Genomic DNA, 17,315 nt, shown 5'->3' with positions numbered 1-17,315 from the left:
CTCTTGTCTTTAGCTGTGATTTCATACAACTCAAAATATGACGTAAAACAGCAAAGTAGAACTATGTAGTTCCTTTCTCTTTTCATCCCATGGATTTTGCAGGTAAGTGATAAAGATCCAGTACAAAGCCTCCATCAGTGCAGCTTCATATAAGTTAGGATGCTACAACAGCTGGTTAAAATCACTAGTATCAAGAAACTGTGCTGGGATCAAGAAGAACCACAAACAGCCACAGAAACCAAACTACATCAAAAAGAAAGGCAGATCTCATCGTCTTCTCTACTCAGCAAAGATAAACTACCCTCTGTGGATTTAATAAATTGGGGATGTAAAAAATTCTGGAACCTCCATTTCCCATACCCTCTCCTGTGCCTTTTGCCTTGTGAGGTCCAAATTTTCCCCTTTGTGTACAGATGCTTATACCATTCTGTAACATGACGTCCTTCCAGAACTAGTGTTCCTAGTTAATTTCTGTAAGACCTTTTGAAGAAGTCAGCTTCAAGCATCATAATCTTACCTTCCATTAAATAAGACTCTGCTGCCACTAAGTTTATTTGCAGCTCCCTTTTTCCATTTTTTAAAATCTTTGCACGATTCCAAGCCCTATCTCCCCTCTGTGCTGAACGCATTCCCAGAAACATTTGATGTGTTCTTAGCTGTGCAGATCAGTTAGCCCATCAGTTACTCCACTTATGCATGCATAAGCTTTTAAAGAGTAATATTTGCCAAGTGTTAGCCTAAAGCCAGGACACTCCTCAGGTGTCAAAGAGGAAAAAACAGAGTATCAGATAGTGTAGTAAATGCTAATGAAAATTACTAGTGTGTGGGAAGAATGTATAATCTTCAGAAACAGGAGCTACTTGACTAACTTAAAACTGCTTGTCTTCCCTGAACTGAAAAGGTCATTTGACCCTCTGAAAAGATTAATTGGATAAAAGGAGTTGAATCTACACTAAAAACAACCTGTGCTGTTTGGGTGATAACAGAAGCAGAGCTTGCCAAGCAAAAGATTTAATTCTTACCTTTTTGGTTGTTCCAAATCCAGACAAAAGACAACTGGAACAGCCGTGGCCTCTCAAAACAAATGCCTGGTATAAACAAAACTCTCTTTTCTTTATGCTTCTGAAAACATACAAAAAAATACTTTGGACATTCACTTTGTAAAGTACAATGGCTTACATTAAAGAGAAAGTACTTATCTCCTCATAGCATTACAGACATTGCATATTCTAGAAAGAAGAAAATGTATTAATTATGGAGGCATGAAATCAATGTGCAGTACTCAACACAGCTGAAAGTCCTTCCTGACTTACACCTCGTATGTTTCCAACCATTGCATTTCCAAGCAAAGTTGGGAAAAAACCTGGAACTTAAGAAAAGACCTGAATTGAAAAGTATTTCTAAAATAAAAAAAAAAAAAAGGATACAGAAAATTCACAAAAATATTTATGCTTTAGTGTAGGAAAACAAGATATAACTCATCAGTTATAAATCAAGCCTTAAACTACAGTACATATGCATGGCCATGATATACTGGAATTAAAATAAACCAAAACCAAAACCCTTCCTCCAAATACAGACGCACCTCTCATAAACATAAGTACTGAGTCTATCTGGAAATAATTTACTTAATAATTCTTGAGTGATGCATAGCAAAATAGTTTTCGGTGGCCCTCCCCCCGTCAGATAATATACAATACATTGTTGAACTGATTCAGAACGGTTTTACATTAAGAACATAGAAGTTGCCACATATGATCATGATGCTCTTCCAAATGTGGTTTTAACAGCAAGTGGGCCTTGAATATTTCAATAAATTCTGAGAAAACTTTTTGAGACCACTTTCTTCTCTTTCAGATAATACAAAGCATTATTCTTGCAAATCAACACTGAATTTTAACCAGTAATTACAAAAAACAAAGTGTGTTATACAGATAATCAATTTGATGCATTTGGTGCACCAGTTTCTATCACACTGCAAATGTTACTAAACACTTCTTGGCTTATTCTAGTCAAGTTTACTGAACATATGAGAAATCAACACTGACATTTGTGACCAGCTCCAGCCAGTTACACCGAATGGCAAAAAGGTCTCCATCCTACAAATCTAACACCCCGGGGGCTTCTTGTGCACTTTCAAGATTAAACCAGAGGAAATATAGCTACCGCCAAAGTTGAACGATTTTCAGTTCTTTTTCATTAACAAATTTAAATTCCCTATCACCACAGTTACGGGAGAAGCTACTACTAAATGTTTGCAGTCTGATTTTGTACAGCATTAATAGAACCCAGCAGATATAGAAGAGGCAGACAACCAACTCACTACATCAACTTAGTCAAAAGCTTTTTTCCACTTTTCTACCCAGAATGCCCATAAATAAGTTCAATCACATAAAAAGGTCCGCCTAGACTTCATTATGCTACTTTCTTGATTAGACACTACTAACTGGAGGAATAATTTATCAGAGTCAATGCAAAACAGCATTTTTTACTTAGCTGTAAAACGAAGCCAACACTTAAATCAGAGCATTAGAAGAAAACATGACAATTTTGTTATTAATAACTTTTATAGCTCAAATTTAAAAATAGTAAATCAGAAACAATTCAAGATTCATGAACAAAAATCTGGAACTATATACACGCATAATTAAGAATATCTAGATTCTTGTCAATATTTACTTAAGGTTTTTGTACACGTTCTTTCACACAATCATATTTACAAGTATGTCTGTTTAAAACATATGAACATACATCTTTTATAGCATTTACAAATCATTTGAATATAATTTTTTCCTTAAAAACAAAAGAATATTTCATTGATTTGACAGATTTGGTTTCATCACATGGTACTGGACACATATTTATCCAGTGGGATTCTGGTACCCAGAATTATCATATATGGCTTTAAATACCTTCCAAACTCAAAGGATCATCTCACAAGTACGAACTACAGTCCATGTGCCGTACGCTTCTAATTAAAGTCTTGAGCCTTTGTTTGGGTTAGATCCACAACTCGGCAAACACATTCTAAGCATGTACTCAGAAATAAGAAGCCCTTCTAATTTAAAGAAAAAACAACTCTGCTTCCAGTCAATTCCAAGCACATATTAAGTAAGTATGTATGAAATGGGATGTATGGACTTTTCTAGACATTCTAGCTACCTTTATAGATGTTTTATTATTGTGGGATAACACAGTTTTGAACACACAATATTTGTGGGGATTTACAGGAATCAAGTGAGAGATCTTTTAAGAAGGGAGGAATATTTTTTCCTCAAAGTATGAACATTTTTTTAGAAAAAAGTCCGAGAGGATTTTGTACACAGTATGTCTAAGTTACTGATACAATCCAACCAGTCAGATCACTATCTAGTAACAAAGTCTTGCTTCACAAATTAACTGAAAATGTGTCAGCTTGCTTGCTTTTGGTTAGGAAAAAAACCCCAAACTTTTGGCTTTGGCAAATCAAGTAGCCATCTCCTTTGAACACTGTGCTCTAGAGCTCCTGCACGGATTGTTCCACAGTTTGTTCTTCTACAGGCTGCATAGCTTCCTGAACATAAACTATGAATTCTGAAGCCTCGCCACCCTGCGTATAGACAGTCACCGTCTCAATTCCCTCCACTTCATCTGATGAGACTACCAGGTGATGCTGTTCAGACAGCTCCACTGAAGCCTGCTGCAGTGTCTCTTGAATCATCAAAGTGTGATTGGCTGATTGCTCCTCTTCTTTTACCTAAGGAGAAATTGAAGAGGTTACAGAAATTTCACCTTTCCAGTAAGTACCCGGTAGGGTGATGATTAATGGAAATACAGCACAGAAATTAGAAATCAGATAGTTTTGAAAGAAAATGTCAGTTTTACAGAAAACTTGTTGTGAGCACTTTTGATTAATAAGTGTACAGCTAGACAGAATACTGAAAGCAGTAAAACAGCATCTCGGTTACATGCACAGAGACCTGTAAAGTACCAGGAACGCAGGTCTTTGGAGACAGCTTTAATCTCTCAGCAGTCATTCATTCAGAACCGCTCGTATTTAAATAAATCTGAAGCCAAACGATTCCTCTAGCAGCACTGAGATGAGAATCCATTGAAAACCACAGAAAAAACATCTACTGTACCCATTGCTTTCTTTTTCTTCTTTTTTTTTCGTAGCCAACCAATTGCTCATGGAAGAAAAATTTCATTGTAAAACTTAATGACTTTTATTAGAAAACTGTGAAATGTAAATATTACTGTAATAGATTCCTAAGACCTACTGTTTGTGAGGCAGCAATTTTTACATTATTGAAAGGACAGTGATAGAAACAATTGAAAATAAAAGAATTTTTACTGAACATTTTGCTTCTTGTCAAAAAGAAAAAAAAAACAACACAATTTGGTATTGAATTTCAAAGAGTTCAAACAGCTGTCCATCAAGTATTAAAATACAGTACTTACCAGAATTCAAGAACAAATCTTAATTCTTTACCAGATCCATACAAAATTCCTACGCAAAGTACTCCAGGCCAGTAAAAACACATCAGAAAACTGTAAGTCATGTGGAGGAAATGCATTCTTCTCAAGTGTTAGTGATAAAATAATGTACTTTTGAGGAAAGAATGAAATAGCAATTTTTTGGTATGCAAGATATATGCATAGGCATTTGATAGCTATTTTCAGTACAATACCACTCCCTGTGTTCATTGAAGAGAGCTGTTTTATTTGCTGGATCATAAATGCCAACCCACCTGCAAATGCAACATGCAGTTAATCAAATCCTCTCTTCCTTCTTTTTTCAGAAAATGGGTTGTTTTTGTTAAGGCTTATTTCTCCTTCATTTAGGCTTAGCAAATGTTTTATGAAGCAAGCTTCCAGAGATAAATCATGTTTATTTTTCACTCTAAGAAAGTAGCCAATTGAATTTGTAGGAGGTCACATTCTCTACAACAAATACTTTTTTCATATCATCAAGTCCATCTATAAATTGTCCACTTACACAAACAACAGGAAACGAAGACAGAATTGCTGGCTCACCTACATCTCATGATGGAAAGCAAAACTCCATGGTACTTCCAATAACCATACAAAGTGTAATAAGAAGAGAACAAAGGATTGATAGACATCAGTTTACTGGATCTCAGTGTACCCTTGTATCTCACAACAGCATATGGTGTGCTCTTCACAGCACTGAACTCGTAAGCACTCTTAAAAGGAATAGGTCAAACATGGTAGATACCACAAAGTGTGGAATCTAAATTATGCAAATTAGAAAGGGGCTATTTTTTTAATTAGAAGCTGATTCAAAAGTTATTTTCCAATTCTCATTTATATGTGTCCTGGGTGCAGCTGGGATAGAGTTAATTGTCTTCCTAGCAGCTGGTATACTGCTATGTTTTTGAGCTAGGTATGAGAAGAATGTTGATAACACACTGATGTTTTCAGTTGTTGCTAAGTAGTGTTTAGTCTAAAGTCAAGGATTTTTCAGCTTCTCAAGCCCAGCCAGCAAGAAGGCTGGAGGGGCACAAGAAGTTGGGAGTAGACACAGCCAGGGCAGCTGACCCAAACTGGCCAACAGGGTGTTCCACACCATGTGATGTCAAGTCTAGTGTATAAACTGGAGGGAGTGGGGGGGGGGGGGTCGCTGCTCGGGGACTAACTGGGCATCAATCGGTGGGTGGTGAGCAATCGCACTGTGCATCATTTGTATATTCCAATCCTTTTATTATATATATACTGCCATTTTATTAGTGTTATCATTATTAGTTTCTTCTTTTCTGTTCTATTAAACCGTTCTTATCTCAACCCACAAGTTTTACTTCTTTTCCCGATTTTCTCCCCCATCCCACCGAGTGGGGAGGGAACTGAGTGAGCGGCTGCGTGGTGCTTAGTTGCTGACTGGGCTTAAGCCATGACAATATAACATTGTTTTGTGAACAGCAGTATTGGAACAATCAACTTCAAGAAAATATGATTAAGATCAGTATTGTTGCTTAAGAGGGGAGCAGGAACAGAAGGGAAGAACTACAGCAAAGATTCCAAGCATGTGTTTGACTCCTTAGAGACCAGCAAGGAGAAAAAGAATTCCTCTATTTGTTTTCCTGATGCTCTTTTCTAATTTCTTTTTTTTTCCCCTAAGCAACCATTCTCACTGTTGTACACTGACGTTTCTTTTAACTTTTTCATTTCGTGTTTAAAATATCTGTCAGATGAAGGTTTCAGAGACGCACAAACCCCTTAGGACTTCATATCACTTTGACCTTTCACTCAATTCATCAGGCTATACAAAGCTTTTTCTTGAACAATAACAAGTATGTTCAGGTGTTAAATTATTCAGAGGTCCCAGAGTCAGTATGCCTGTAATATATTGATGAAATATATGTGGTTTTTATCTGGTGAAAGATTTAACATCTAAAGAGAATCTTGCCGTTGCCACTGACCTTAATGCAACAGCACAATCGTACCTACTGATGATGACTCTGGCTTTGTTGCACAGGATTCAGATTATAGGGATAAAACTACAGGAATGGGCTGAAGTCCTTTCCACATTCTGTTTCTTTTACTAAGCATATCTGAACATTTTAATTGAAAGTTACGTTAAACAGCTCCTGCTGAAGCTCAAGTTCAACAACCTACAAAAGTGAATGATGCTGGATGCTTGTCTTGACACAATAGAATTTGCAACCACCCTCAGAAAAACTAATTTATGTTGTCACAAAATATGGGTATCACCAAAGTACCTTTTACTAATGGAAGCTTGAGCCTCTCTTCGAAAAGCAAGGAGCTAATCATTAAAAGAAACATAGCACTGTTAACTTCCTTCTCTTGTTCTTCTCCACGCACCACTTTTTTTTTTTTTTTTTAAATTATTAAAGAAACCCTAAGTCCTACTGAAAGCAATAGGAATTTGGTGAATTCATATACAGGACTCCCTTTTTGTAACTGTCCTCTTCGCTTTCCTGAGGCTACCTGCTCCATTGTCAGCTACTGTGTGAAAGGAAAGGACATACACAAGATCTGCTAATGAAAATCATAATAGGCAGATAAAAGTCTAATCACTAGCGAATTAAGATAGGAAGCTGCAGTTAAAAATATTAGATAATTAAAATCTCCCAGCTTGTTATGAATCAGCTCACAATTACAGCCCTTGATGCTAGACATCCTCAAACAAATACACAAATAGTGGTGTTTAAAATTTGGCCCTCTAACTATGTAATATACACTAACTTCTCCTGTGGTAGCATGCTATACACAATCCTCTGACAACATGCCTCAGGCCAGAAAAATTACACTACATTTGCGAAGAGCTGCAAGAATGCACAACACAGTCTGAGAAGGATCTCATGTAGTCTCACTTTAGTCACTCTAAACCAAAACTCATAAATAATTTTAAATATAGTTTTGTGAGTGTACATAAATAACGAAGAAAGGAAAATAAATAAAGCACAGCTGACACAAAAATGAAATGAAACCAGAATCTCATTCAATTCAATAGCAGCAATCTAATACTTATTCAGTTTTATATGCTTTTGAAATGAAAATGGCCAATAACGAAAGTTAATTTAACCTCCCTACCTGACTTTATCGATGTGGTTTTATTACCCTTGTCATGCAGGGTAAAGAAGACTAATGCCCTTATTTCTGGTGTTTCTAGCTTCCAGTATCTTTTTTTGGACAGCTATCTGTAATCCTTTTAGTTTGACAAATCACCACATTATTTTGGATATTTACATTTCAAATCAGTTCAATGTTTACATGCTTCTGCTTGGTTCCTATTAGATTGTTCCACAGGGAATAATCTCAAAACGTTAATTTACATCCCTCAAATTGATGAAACAGTGGGACAGCTGCCATCAGAATGAATGAAGTCACTACACTCAATTCTTTTTATTGGCATCTGAAATCTTTTGAAGAGTAGCATCCAAGACCTCTTTTCTGTTTGAGAGCCAGCTGAAAAGCATCTGGCTGCTTATCCTTTGCTAAAGAATGACAGCAAGAAGCTGAAGCCACACACAGCTGGCATATTAAATCAATTCAGTACCTGCATAAATATTCTTCACTAGCTAAATGTGTCTCTCACAAAGGCCAATGGGACTATCACCCCCATGTCTTCATAAGAAGCTCAACATTTCTAAATTATAAATGTTCTTAATTTAAATATCCAAGGACCATCCAAATACATGTAAGTGACATTAAAAATGGGTATCTCTTAGAGGAATCTTTCTCTCAAAACAAGGAAGTCTTTTTTAATTTGAGAGAAATTAATTCAAGCCATTAAGGAAAATATACTTCTTCCTTTCCCTGAAAAGGAGTAAAAAAAATTTTGCAGTAAGATGCTACAGCCGCTTTCTTATTATAGAACTCATCCTGAGAAATAATGAATATCTTCAATTTTCTTTTAAGTCAGCAGGAGTTGCAGGTCCATAGTGTTTAAAACAGTCTTGCTGGGCTTGACCCAAAATCCTCTACAGAATCTCTCCCTTGATTTCAGATTGAATGCTGCCTTTCAGTTTACCATGAAGAACAAAAGTTAATCACGGAGATCCTGCAGGATTTCAAAATGTTTTACTAGGTTACAGATGCTCCTATTTATATCATAAGACACCACAGTAAGAAAATACACACAATACTACAGAAAGGATTAAAAGGAAAAGTAAATATAAGCATTCTAGGTCACAGAGAGCACCTGAATATGTGATGTGCCAGCTTACGTTAGTGCCTATGGGACTGTCTCTACCATTTTGTTCAGTGCCATTTGAATAATTTGAACTCTCTCTCTCTCAGTTCTAGTTTACCTATAGATATACTGCGTGAAAAACACATGCTGACACACACAAAAAACACTGTAATTTGATCATATGAACCTCTATAATGAGCTACAAAACAATCTGGTGCACAATAGTTTCAGAATAATAAGAGACTTGAATATGAAAGACTTGCTTTGCATAAAATAAAAAATGCAAGGTGGCAAACAAATCTTCATACCGGTGATGTAGATTTTTAAAAAGTTTTAGCAATTGGCTGGTTGAACATATTCTGACAGGGAGACTGTGACTAGCAACTTCACTCAGCTGGCAAAATGTTGTATCACCGGATTTCCTTCTGAGGAAGTATGGCAACGCTGTCATCATTTCAAGAGCTCTAACAGGATAGTAATCTTGATGTGAGACTTTTTCTGTATGTTACACAGATGACAAGATCTCCACAAAGGCTGAGAAAACAGGGCCATCTGCCCCAGTTATAACTTTCCTTTGCTGGTACCGTCATGTTAAGCATCAGATTGTTCCATGTCCTAAAGCAACCACAAACTTGACAATCAACCTATGTATAACTCCATGTATTGACAAATTTTCTAGATGAACACCAGCACACAGCATTATGTAGATACAAATAAGAGCCAGATTGAAATATAAGGTGTGCTCCTGAAGTACAACGTTGTTTTGGGTTTGTGTGGCAGGGTTTTGGTAGCGGGGAGGGGCTGCAGGGGTGGCTCCTGTGAGAAGCTGCTAGAAGCTTCCCTGGCTCCAAGTCGGACCCGCCTCTGGCCAAGGCCGAGCCCGTCAGTGACGGTGGTAGCACCTCTGGGAGAACAGATTTCAGAAGGGGAACCTGCAGTGAGTGAGGGGATCGGAATGGGAGAGGAACCCCTGTGCAGATCCCGAGGTCAGTGAGGAAGGCGGGGAGGAGGGGATGCCCCCGCAGCCCGTGGTGAGACCAGAGGGCAGGCTGTCCCCCCCCAGCCCAGGGAGGGCAGCGGGGGAGCAGATGCCCACCTGCAGCCCGGGGAGAGAGGAGCCCACGCCGGAGCAGGGGGATGGATGCCCCCCAAGATGGCCGCCGCTCCGTGGGGAAGCCCGCGCTGGGGCAGGCTGTGCCTGAAGGGCTGAGGCCCGGGGAAAGGACTCATGTTGGAGAAGTTCCTGAAGGACTGTCTCCCGTGGGAGGGAACCCACAGTGGAGCAGGGGACGAGTGCGGAGTCCTCCTCCCCCTGAGGAGGAAGGAGCGGCAGAGACAAGGTGTGATGAACTGACCCCAACCCCCATTCCCCGTCCCCCTGCGCCACCGGGGGGGAGGAGGGAGAGAAAATTGGGAGTGGAGTTGAGCCGGGAAGGAGGGAGGGGTGGGGGGAAGGTGTTCTAAGGTTTGGGTTTACTTCTCATTATCCTTGTTTTGATTTGATTTGTAGTAAATTAAATTGATTTTGTTTCTTCCCCAAGTTGAGCCTGTGTTTTGCCCGTGACCATAACTGGTGAGTGATCCCTCCCTGTCCTTGTCTCAAACCATGAGCTTTTCTTTTTATTTTCTGCTCATCATCCCACCAGGGGGGAGGAGTGAGCGAACAGCTTCGTGGTGCTTTGTTGCTGGCTGGGTTTAAACTACGACAAACGTGCAGTAGCCTTTGACAGGACAGCCATGCTAATATAATTAGATATTTATTTTTTGAAGATGTGTTACACTATAAAATTCTGTTCTCTGATCAGCTTCAAGCTGATGTGTAATCTTTGCTGTGCATTGCTACCGCTGTCACTTTGAAGAAAGTGACCGTTACCATGGCAGGATTTTACTGGAGCCTGAAGAGATCACAGAGTAAAAGGATGAAAGGAACTAAAATAAAGGGTGAAATGCATGGAAAGCCAGTGTTTTCTTAAGTTTGATAAAGATCTCCTTAGTTAGTGAAACAGTTGATATACCTACTCTTCAGAGCAAATTATATAGAAGTCTGGGTTGAAAAAAGGTTACTATACTTTTCAGGAATAGAGTTAACCCTACACTCCAAGCTACGGAGGTAGTAAGAACATCAGTCCTGTCTCTTATTTCTGAATGGGAGAAAAAGAGAAAGAATTCAACAGCCAGTTACTGCTCTTTATTGTTAATATTAGTGTAGTGCTTTGGCACAGGACCTGGATTGTATCAGGTATGCTACATGCAAAAAGTACTTCATGCCCCAAAGGCCTTATAATTTCAATATAAAACAAGAGACAGCAAGCAGATACAGAGAAAGGGAGGTGGGGGAGTACAACATAAATAAGACAGTGTTAGTTTTGTGCGACAGACATTAGTATCAATATACCAATAGCCTAACCACAGATAATTACTGTCATCATATTTTTGAAGAGTAATTGAGAGAAGACAATGAGGTACAAATTGCTCTTCATTAAAAATCCACATAACTAAGCACAATATGGAAGAAGGCATTAAGAAACTTGTTTAAAAAAAGTATTGAGCAATGAAATCTTTATGGAATTAGCAAAGGTAGGAGTCAAAATCTTTACAGCTAATGAGAAATGGGACACTAAGTCAGAAAGGAGTAAAAAGCCTTGGAAATGTAAACAAGGTTTTGTTTGATATGGCAAAAAAGGAACATCAAGTGAACAGAATAAGAGAGAGTGATGCAAGAGGGGCAGAGAAAAATAATCTTTGAATTTTTCTGCAAGAATACAAAAGGGGCAAAACATAATCTAGAGTTAACTAGCATAAAATAATGATGGCTTAGACAACCATTTTAGCTAAGTGGTTGAAAGTGGGGAAATGTTTCTTCACAAGAAACTCAGTATTTAAATCAAGCAAATGTTTAACTTGGAACAGACTTCTTCAGGATCAATTAATAACCTTATTTGATATATATGCTAACTGAAAGAAGTAACTATACATCAAGGTAGTTTGTAGTTAAACTCTCTCTCTCTCTGTTCGAGTCTACATACAGGCATATTGTGTGAAAAACAAGTGTTTGAACATAGACCACAGGCACTGTAAATCAAGGGTGGCTGTGATACTGGCATGACTGCTCATCCTCCAATCCTGCCTTTATATTCAGCACGTGAGCTAGGAAAATAGTACATCTATATAAATACTGGACTGAACAGCCTCTGCTAGCAAAATAAACAAAAACCCAAATTAATTAATCTCCACCCTAAGGCATAAGGGCAAAAGTATATCTGTAATAGGACACAGAGAATCAAATACGCAGAAAGTAAAGTGACTTGTTTTACATTTTCAGTCCCTCCACCTTGCTATATGCTCTGTTCCCACAAAACTGCTTTCTCCCTGATTTCTTGTCTGTGTTTACCATCCACTATGAATGATATTTCCTGCCTTTTATAAGAATTTATTAGCCTCTTTCCCAGATATTCTTCAAAGTTAGCACTCTTTGCTCTCACCTTTTCCCTACCTTGTTACTTTTTTTGGTCTTTAAGCAGTGCAGAACAACTCAAATACCATGCCATAAAGAAATACCTTCATTACCTCTGTCAGAAAGAGATCCAGACTGATCACTAGTAACTGAAAAGGACTCAAACTGACAAGGATACACTTCTCCTGCCATGCTGTGATCAAAGCTTCAGTGTGTATTTTTGCCAATCTCAGATCATACTGGTAAAACTTCATATTATTAACTCTTTTTCTTGGGCATTTTGGTGTGTACTATGTTCCTTAGCAGTTGTATGCTTTCATATCTGTCTTCAACAAGATTTCTCCCAAATTAGACACTAGAAATGTTTAACTTTGATAACAGGTTACTATGCTGACTCTCAGGCAAGACTGAGGTGAAGTTGTTTCAAGCTCCAGACACAAACTTTGAAAGGCCTCACACACATGACACTATCAGAGCCAACAACAATTCCTATTTCCCAATCATAATCCAAGCTAAATAGGGCTACCTTTGCATTTTGGGGGTTTAAAATCGTAAGCTGAATCCCGATTCAGGCTGGGATTGGTTATTGCTATGTTGTCAAAGTGTCTTCTCTTATAAAATCATTCCTATGAACAAAAAATATGAAGTTTCCAAAGTCAGAACTGAAGGTTTTTTTCTTCTCAACACCCAATTCAGGAGCTGGGGGCTTTGAACAGACAATCTGATCTTGATTTCACCTCCATTATAATGCGTACTCATGATTTAAGATACTTGCAAGAAGACTACATGCAACCCAGAAAAGTAATTTAATAGAGTAACACCTCAAACATGGTATCCTTTCTGTCTTGTGACTTAGTATAAAACAATTTTTAAAATGTACCAGTCAGATCTAATACACTGGTCATCTTGTAATATGCTGAGAAGGACTTATGGTTAAAGACAGAGTTTGTTTCTGCAGGCAAAAGTCTTGCATTATCCTGAAACACTACAAGTACTGCACACTGAAGGTATCTGAGGACACAGGTTAGGGGAAATGCTGAAGCATGAAGATGGCAGCATTACTGATAGATACATCTGGATTCACACCTAATTTTAACGCTCAAGTGCGAACGGCACTTTTATGGGTGAAAAGTAAGGAAGACGACAGCTGTGGGAGAAAGTTCCAGGGAGGAAATGGGAGACAAAGATAGTAACAATATAGTGTAACATTTACAGCAAAAAATACTTTTAAAATGTTCTAATAATTTAGGATTTAGAAGAGATTTCTTGGTGCAAATTTAGAAATATGAAGGCAACTTGCAAGGGCTAGGTAAAAATGAGATATGAAGCTAAGAACTGATGAAAAAAATGGATAATGTATGTCCTTAGAGAAGAAGAAAAAAACCAACATAACAGCATAAATATCAGAACAACTACAATAAATGTTGTTAAGGGAAAAAAATGGAACCAAGCTGCTAAGCAAGGACTCAGTGAGGCCATTAAAGAACAAGAGTGGAAATTCAGTGACAGATGATGCTGATATATTGCTGACATTCTGAATGAATTTTTTGTCTCACAATCCACAAGAGAAGCTGAAGGTCACAGAACAAAGTGTGGAATAAATTTTCCAATAGGAAAGTGAAATATGAATATGTCTTAAGATCACTTCAAGGTTAACAATTAGGAACTCGGCATAATTAAAACCTGACAAAGTCGTAGGTACAAATGAGTGATATCTCACAGAAAGCAACTCAGTATTGAAGAAAGAAGAAAAGCTCACAATTCTGAATAGAGTGGATTACAGTGACGTTAATAACATTTAAAGACTACTTTGCCTCAAATGAAAAATGGGTGTGGCTGTAATTCTGAAGCAATCTTCTGGTGGGAAGACAAGAACTGGAAAATAACTATAGCTGTATAACAGATCAGACAGACTCTGATAAAACACTGATTTATATAGAAAATTAAAAGAGAAAAAATTAAACAAGAAAAATGAAAGGAGAAAAATTTAAAAAAGAAATAAGCGTCATCATCTACAGACTGCCATAAAGCCCCCTAAAGGTAACTATGCAGTCAGTCTGCTGTCAGTAGGCGTATTGCCTTCTGATTCTCCCCTGGGAAATCACAGATCTGCACACTTCTGCACACACAAAGTGAAAAGTCACTGAGGCTACTAGAGAAAGAAATAAGTAGGCATTCCAGTACACTCAAGAAACGTGTTAATAGAGGAATGGTGCTTCGAGCATCAAAGTAAGGCATTAGTAAAATCCAGCGTAAACAGAGGTAGCACAAGATCACTCAGCTTGAGATGTACTTAAATTCTTCACTGATTTTGCTTCTGTGCAACTTCAAGTTAGGGGAAAGAAGGCATTTTATATTAACAAGACTCTAAAGCGGAGGGGAAGAAAACAAAAAAGAAAAGCAGCAAAGAGATTCTGTGCTCTGAGAATCCAATATTTGATTTGATATAAGAGTGGAGCTTGTAACAGTTTGACATCAGACCACTGAGAGTCATTGATGTATACAAGGCAAGGGAAAAAGAAGTGATCAATGCTTAGCAGCTTGTAAACTCAAGAGGCTAGAAATATGGATTAAAAAGTGAGGAAGAAAATTAATTTGGAATATAAACATTTACTTACAAAAAGCTATCAGCAAATTCAGATGGTCTAACAAGGAAGACAATAGATTTTAAGATGAATCAGACATTGATCAGATTTAATACTTGGAGAAGGAAGAATCACTGAATTTTTTTAATTATGTATTTTTAAAGTCTAACATTCAAATATCAAAACGCAGTTTCTCCTTGGCAGCTGCTAGTACAACAGTCACTTTCTCCTACTCTTTTAGTAGAAGGGCCTCAAAAGATGCATTTTAAAGGGAAGAACAGGTTTCAGTAATATTGACAGACAGCATAGACAAACACCAATGGCTAATACTGCATTCAACCCTTGAATAGGTCATACGTATAGCACAGAATGCATGTTGGCAGTGACTCTACTGTTAAGTTGTTTTGAAACTTGCACATAACAGGACTAAAATGTCTCTTCTCTTTAATGACTGAATTTAGTTTCCAAATTTGGATCTGTTATTCTTCAAAAAAACCCCAAACTCCCATGTGGTTTCTAATCAAAATACCTGTTAAGTATTGCAAAAGAACATCTCAAAATGCTTTGTCTTGAAATTCTGCCTTGTCTCCCTGACATTTGGGCAGCAAGTTTAGGAATTATCCAAATACTGCCTTCACAGACTATAGAATTCCCACTTCTATGGAGCACTCATGAATTCAACATTCACAACACTACAAAAAACCACTGAACTCAAAAGTTAGTTCTTAGCACTCAGAATAATCAGAGTTTTGGTTCATTTAAATAAAAGGAGTTACTGAAACACTTCAGGAATTTAAGAGTTCTCAGGTACTTTCCTTCCCTCACCTATCAACCACATTGAGCGCAGAGACCCCAATGAATCAATTAACAGAATGGGAAAAGGGATAGGCAGAGAGCTATCATGAAACAGGAGGAACAAGTGGACCTTGGAGAACACTGTGAGGAGAAATGTAAAATGTCAGCAACAAAGTTAGCAGACACCTGTGAGGAAGAAATACTGAGCAAAAGTCTTGATATTTGCATTCAATAGCCACCTCAAATTGAAAATTATTTCCTTTTACTTGCTGATTTTGTATATCTTCTCATTCTTAATTTCTGAAGTGCTTTAGTAATGCTGTACATTGCAAATATTTTTAGCAAAAACTGTGCAGTACCAAACTTCAAGAAAAATATACATACATTCCTACCAGAAATTACATCACTTAATTATCAGTTGAATCCACCATTTTTCTGGAAAGAGAATTCGTGCAAAAGACTGAAATTAACAATCAATCTTACACCTGGGGGTTTTTTTGTATTGATCTACATCTTCTGGTCTTGCACAATTTCCCTGGTAACAACAAAATTAACTACAGATCTTTTAAACCAACTACAACTCAATTGAATTTTTCTTTCTTTATCTCAAATGTGGGTGGCCATGCTGACTTTTGTCTCACATAAACAACTGCTGTAAGGAGCACCTGCAATATTCTTCTCAGAGCTGTTACACGCCTGCAGATCACTTGTGTTGCAACTCTCATTAAAAAGCCAGTGTGAACTCGGACTGAGGAGGTCTCATTTGTCCCCAGGGTACATGACTTTAGGACCCCACAACTCTGTCAAACTTCAGCCACAGGACAGCCCTGCAAAGACTAACAACAATGGTTCATCTTTGGGTATGGTCCTACAGCACTACGGTTGCAGAGCACGCACAGTTCTGCACAAGCAACACGCTTTCATGCTCTTCTGTATCTGGATGAATGCTGTGCCAAGGACCTCCCAAATCTTTTAGATGACAATGGAACTAAGTGCCCACACACAATGTAGGTATGTTATTTTTAAAAGCCTGAAAATAGCTGCTAGAAAAAAAGCTGTATTTTCACCCCCCCCCCCCCATATATTTGTGTATTTGTTCACTCATATTTTACACAATGCAAAAATGTATGCATTTTGTATATATAAACATATATGTGTAAATATGTATAAACATGTATGTGTGTGGGCATATAAACACACATACACACAACACAGTAAAAAATCAGTTTAGGAAAAATTCTATATGTGTCTTGCATGGTCATTCAAAATTTATCACTTGCAAAATAATACTCATTTCACAATAAATGTATGAAAATTAAATATAGCTGGTTTAGAGAAGAAAAGAGCTCTTACCTGCTTTACTACTGTCACAGTGCCAGGTGCCATGGTAACTACAGAAGCAACTGCAGTGGCATCATGGGTTTCTGAACCCAACTCAATGATTTGCTGCAGGATGTTTACAGCTGTTGGATCAAGTCTTTCACCTTATCAGAAAGACAGTAACGATAAGATCATTACAGTGAAACAGCTCTAAGGGTATGCGAATCTAAGTGCTACAGGCACTCCTTCCCCTCCTGCCTTACCCCTGACTCACAGCGCTGTTTATAAATTTCAAATAGCTCAATAACATGACACCTTAATAATAGATCTATGGCAGGAAAGTATTCACAAAACAAATTTGCCTGAGGAATGCGTGAATCCGCAAGTGAAGCCACACTGATCGTTTTTATGCCTATTTGAAAGAGATCTAAAAAAATACATTGAATAAACAAGCAGTAAGTACAACTCATAGCAGTAACTGTAAATTAGGAAGCTGCAAGTCTTG

At 37.8% G+C, this 17,315-nt stretch overlaps 1 protein-coding gene across 4 annotated transcripts in view; it reads right to left on the bottom strand.

Annotated features, from left to right (window-relative positions):
- Positions 1 to 1,433: 1,433 nt before the first annotated feature.
- The window catches only part of ZFAT (zinc finger and AT-hook domain containing), a 102,138-nt gene continuing 86,256 nt past the window's right edge, over positions 1,434 to 17,315 (bottom strand). For 2 of the 4 annotated variants that reach the window (XM_030011716.1, XM_030011715.2), the window contains exons 15-16: positions 16,844 to 16,974; positions 1,434 to 3,736 (exon numbers count right to left, since the gene is read on the bottom strand). In XM_030011716.1, the coding sequence (XP_029867576.1) occupies positions 3,497 to 3,736; positions 16,844 to 16,974 (371 nt within the window). In that variant the 3' untranslated portion in view covers positions 1,434 to 3,496. Of the gene's footprint in view, positions 3,737 to 4,728; positions 4,881 to 16,843; positions 16,975 to 17,315 lie in introns of those variants that run through there. The other 2 variants (XR_003923007.2, XM_041122942.1) reach the window with 2 other exon arrangements.

Source organism: Aquila chrysaetos, chromosome 4, assembly GCF_900496995.4.
Source record: "Aquila chrysaetos chrysaetos chromosome 4, bAquChr1.4, whole genome shotgun sequence".
Taxonomy (NCBI): Eukaryota; Metazoa; Chordata; class Aves; order Accipitriformes; family Accipitridae; genus Aquila; species Aquila chrysaetos.
The sequence above is the reverse complement of the archived record's forward strand: the minus strand, read 5'-3'. Positions and strand labels throughout refer to the sequence as shown.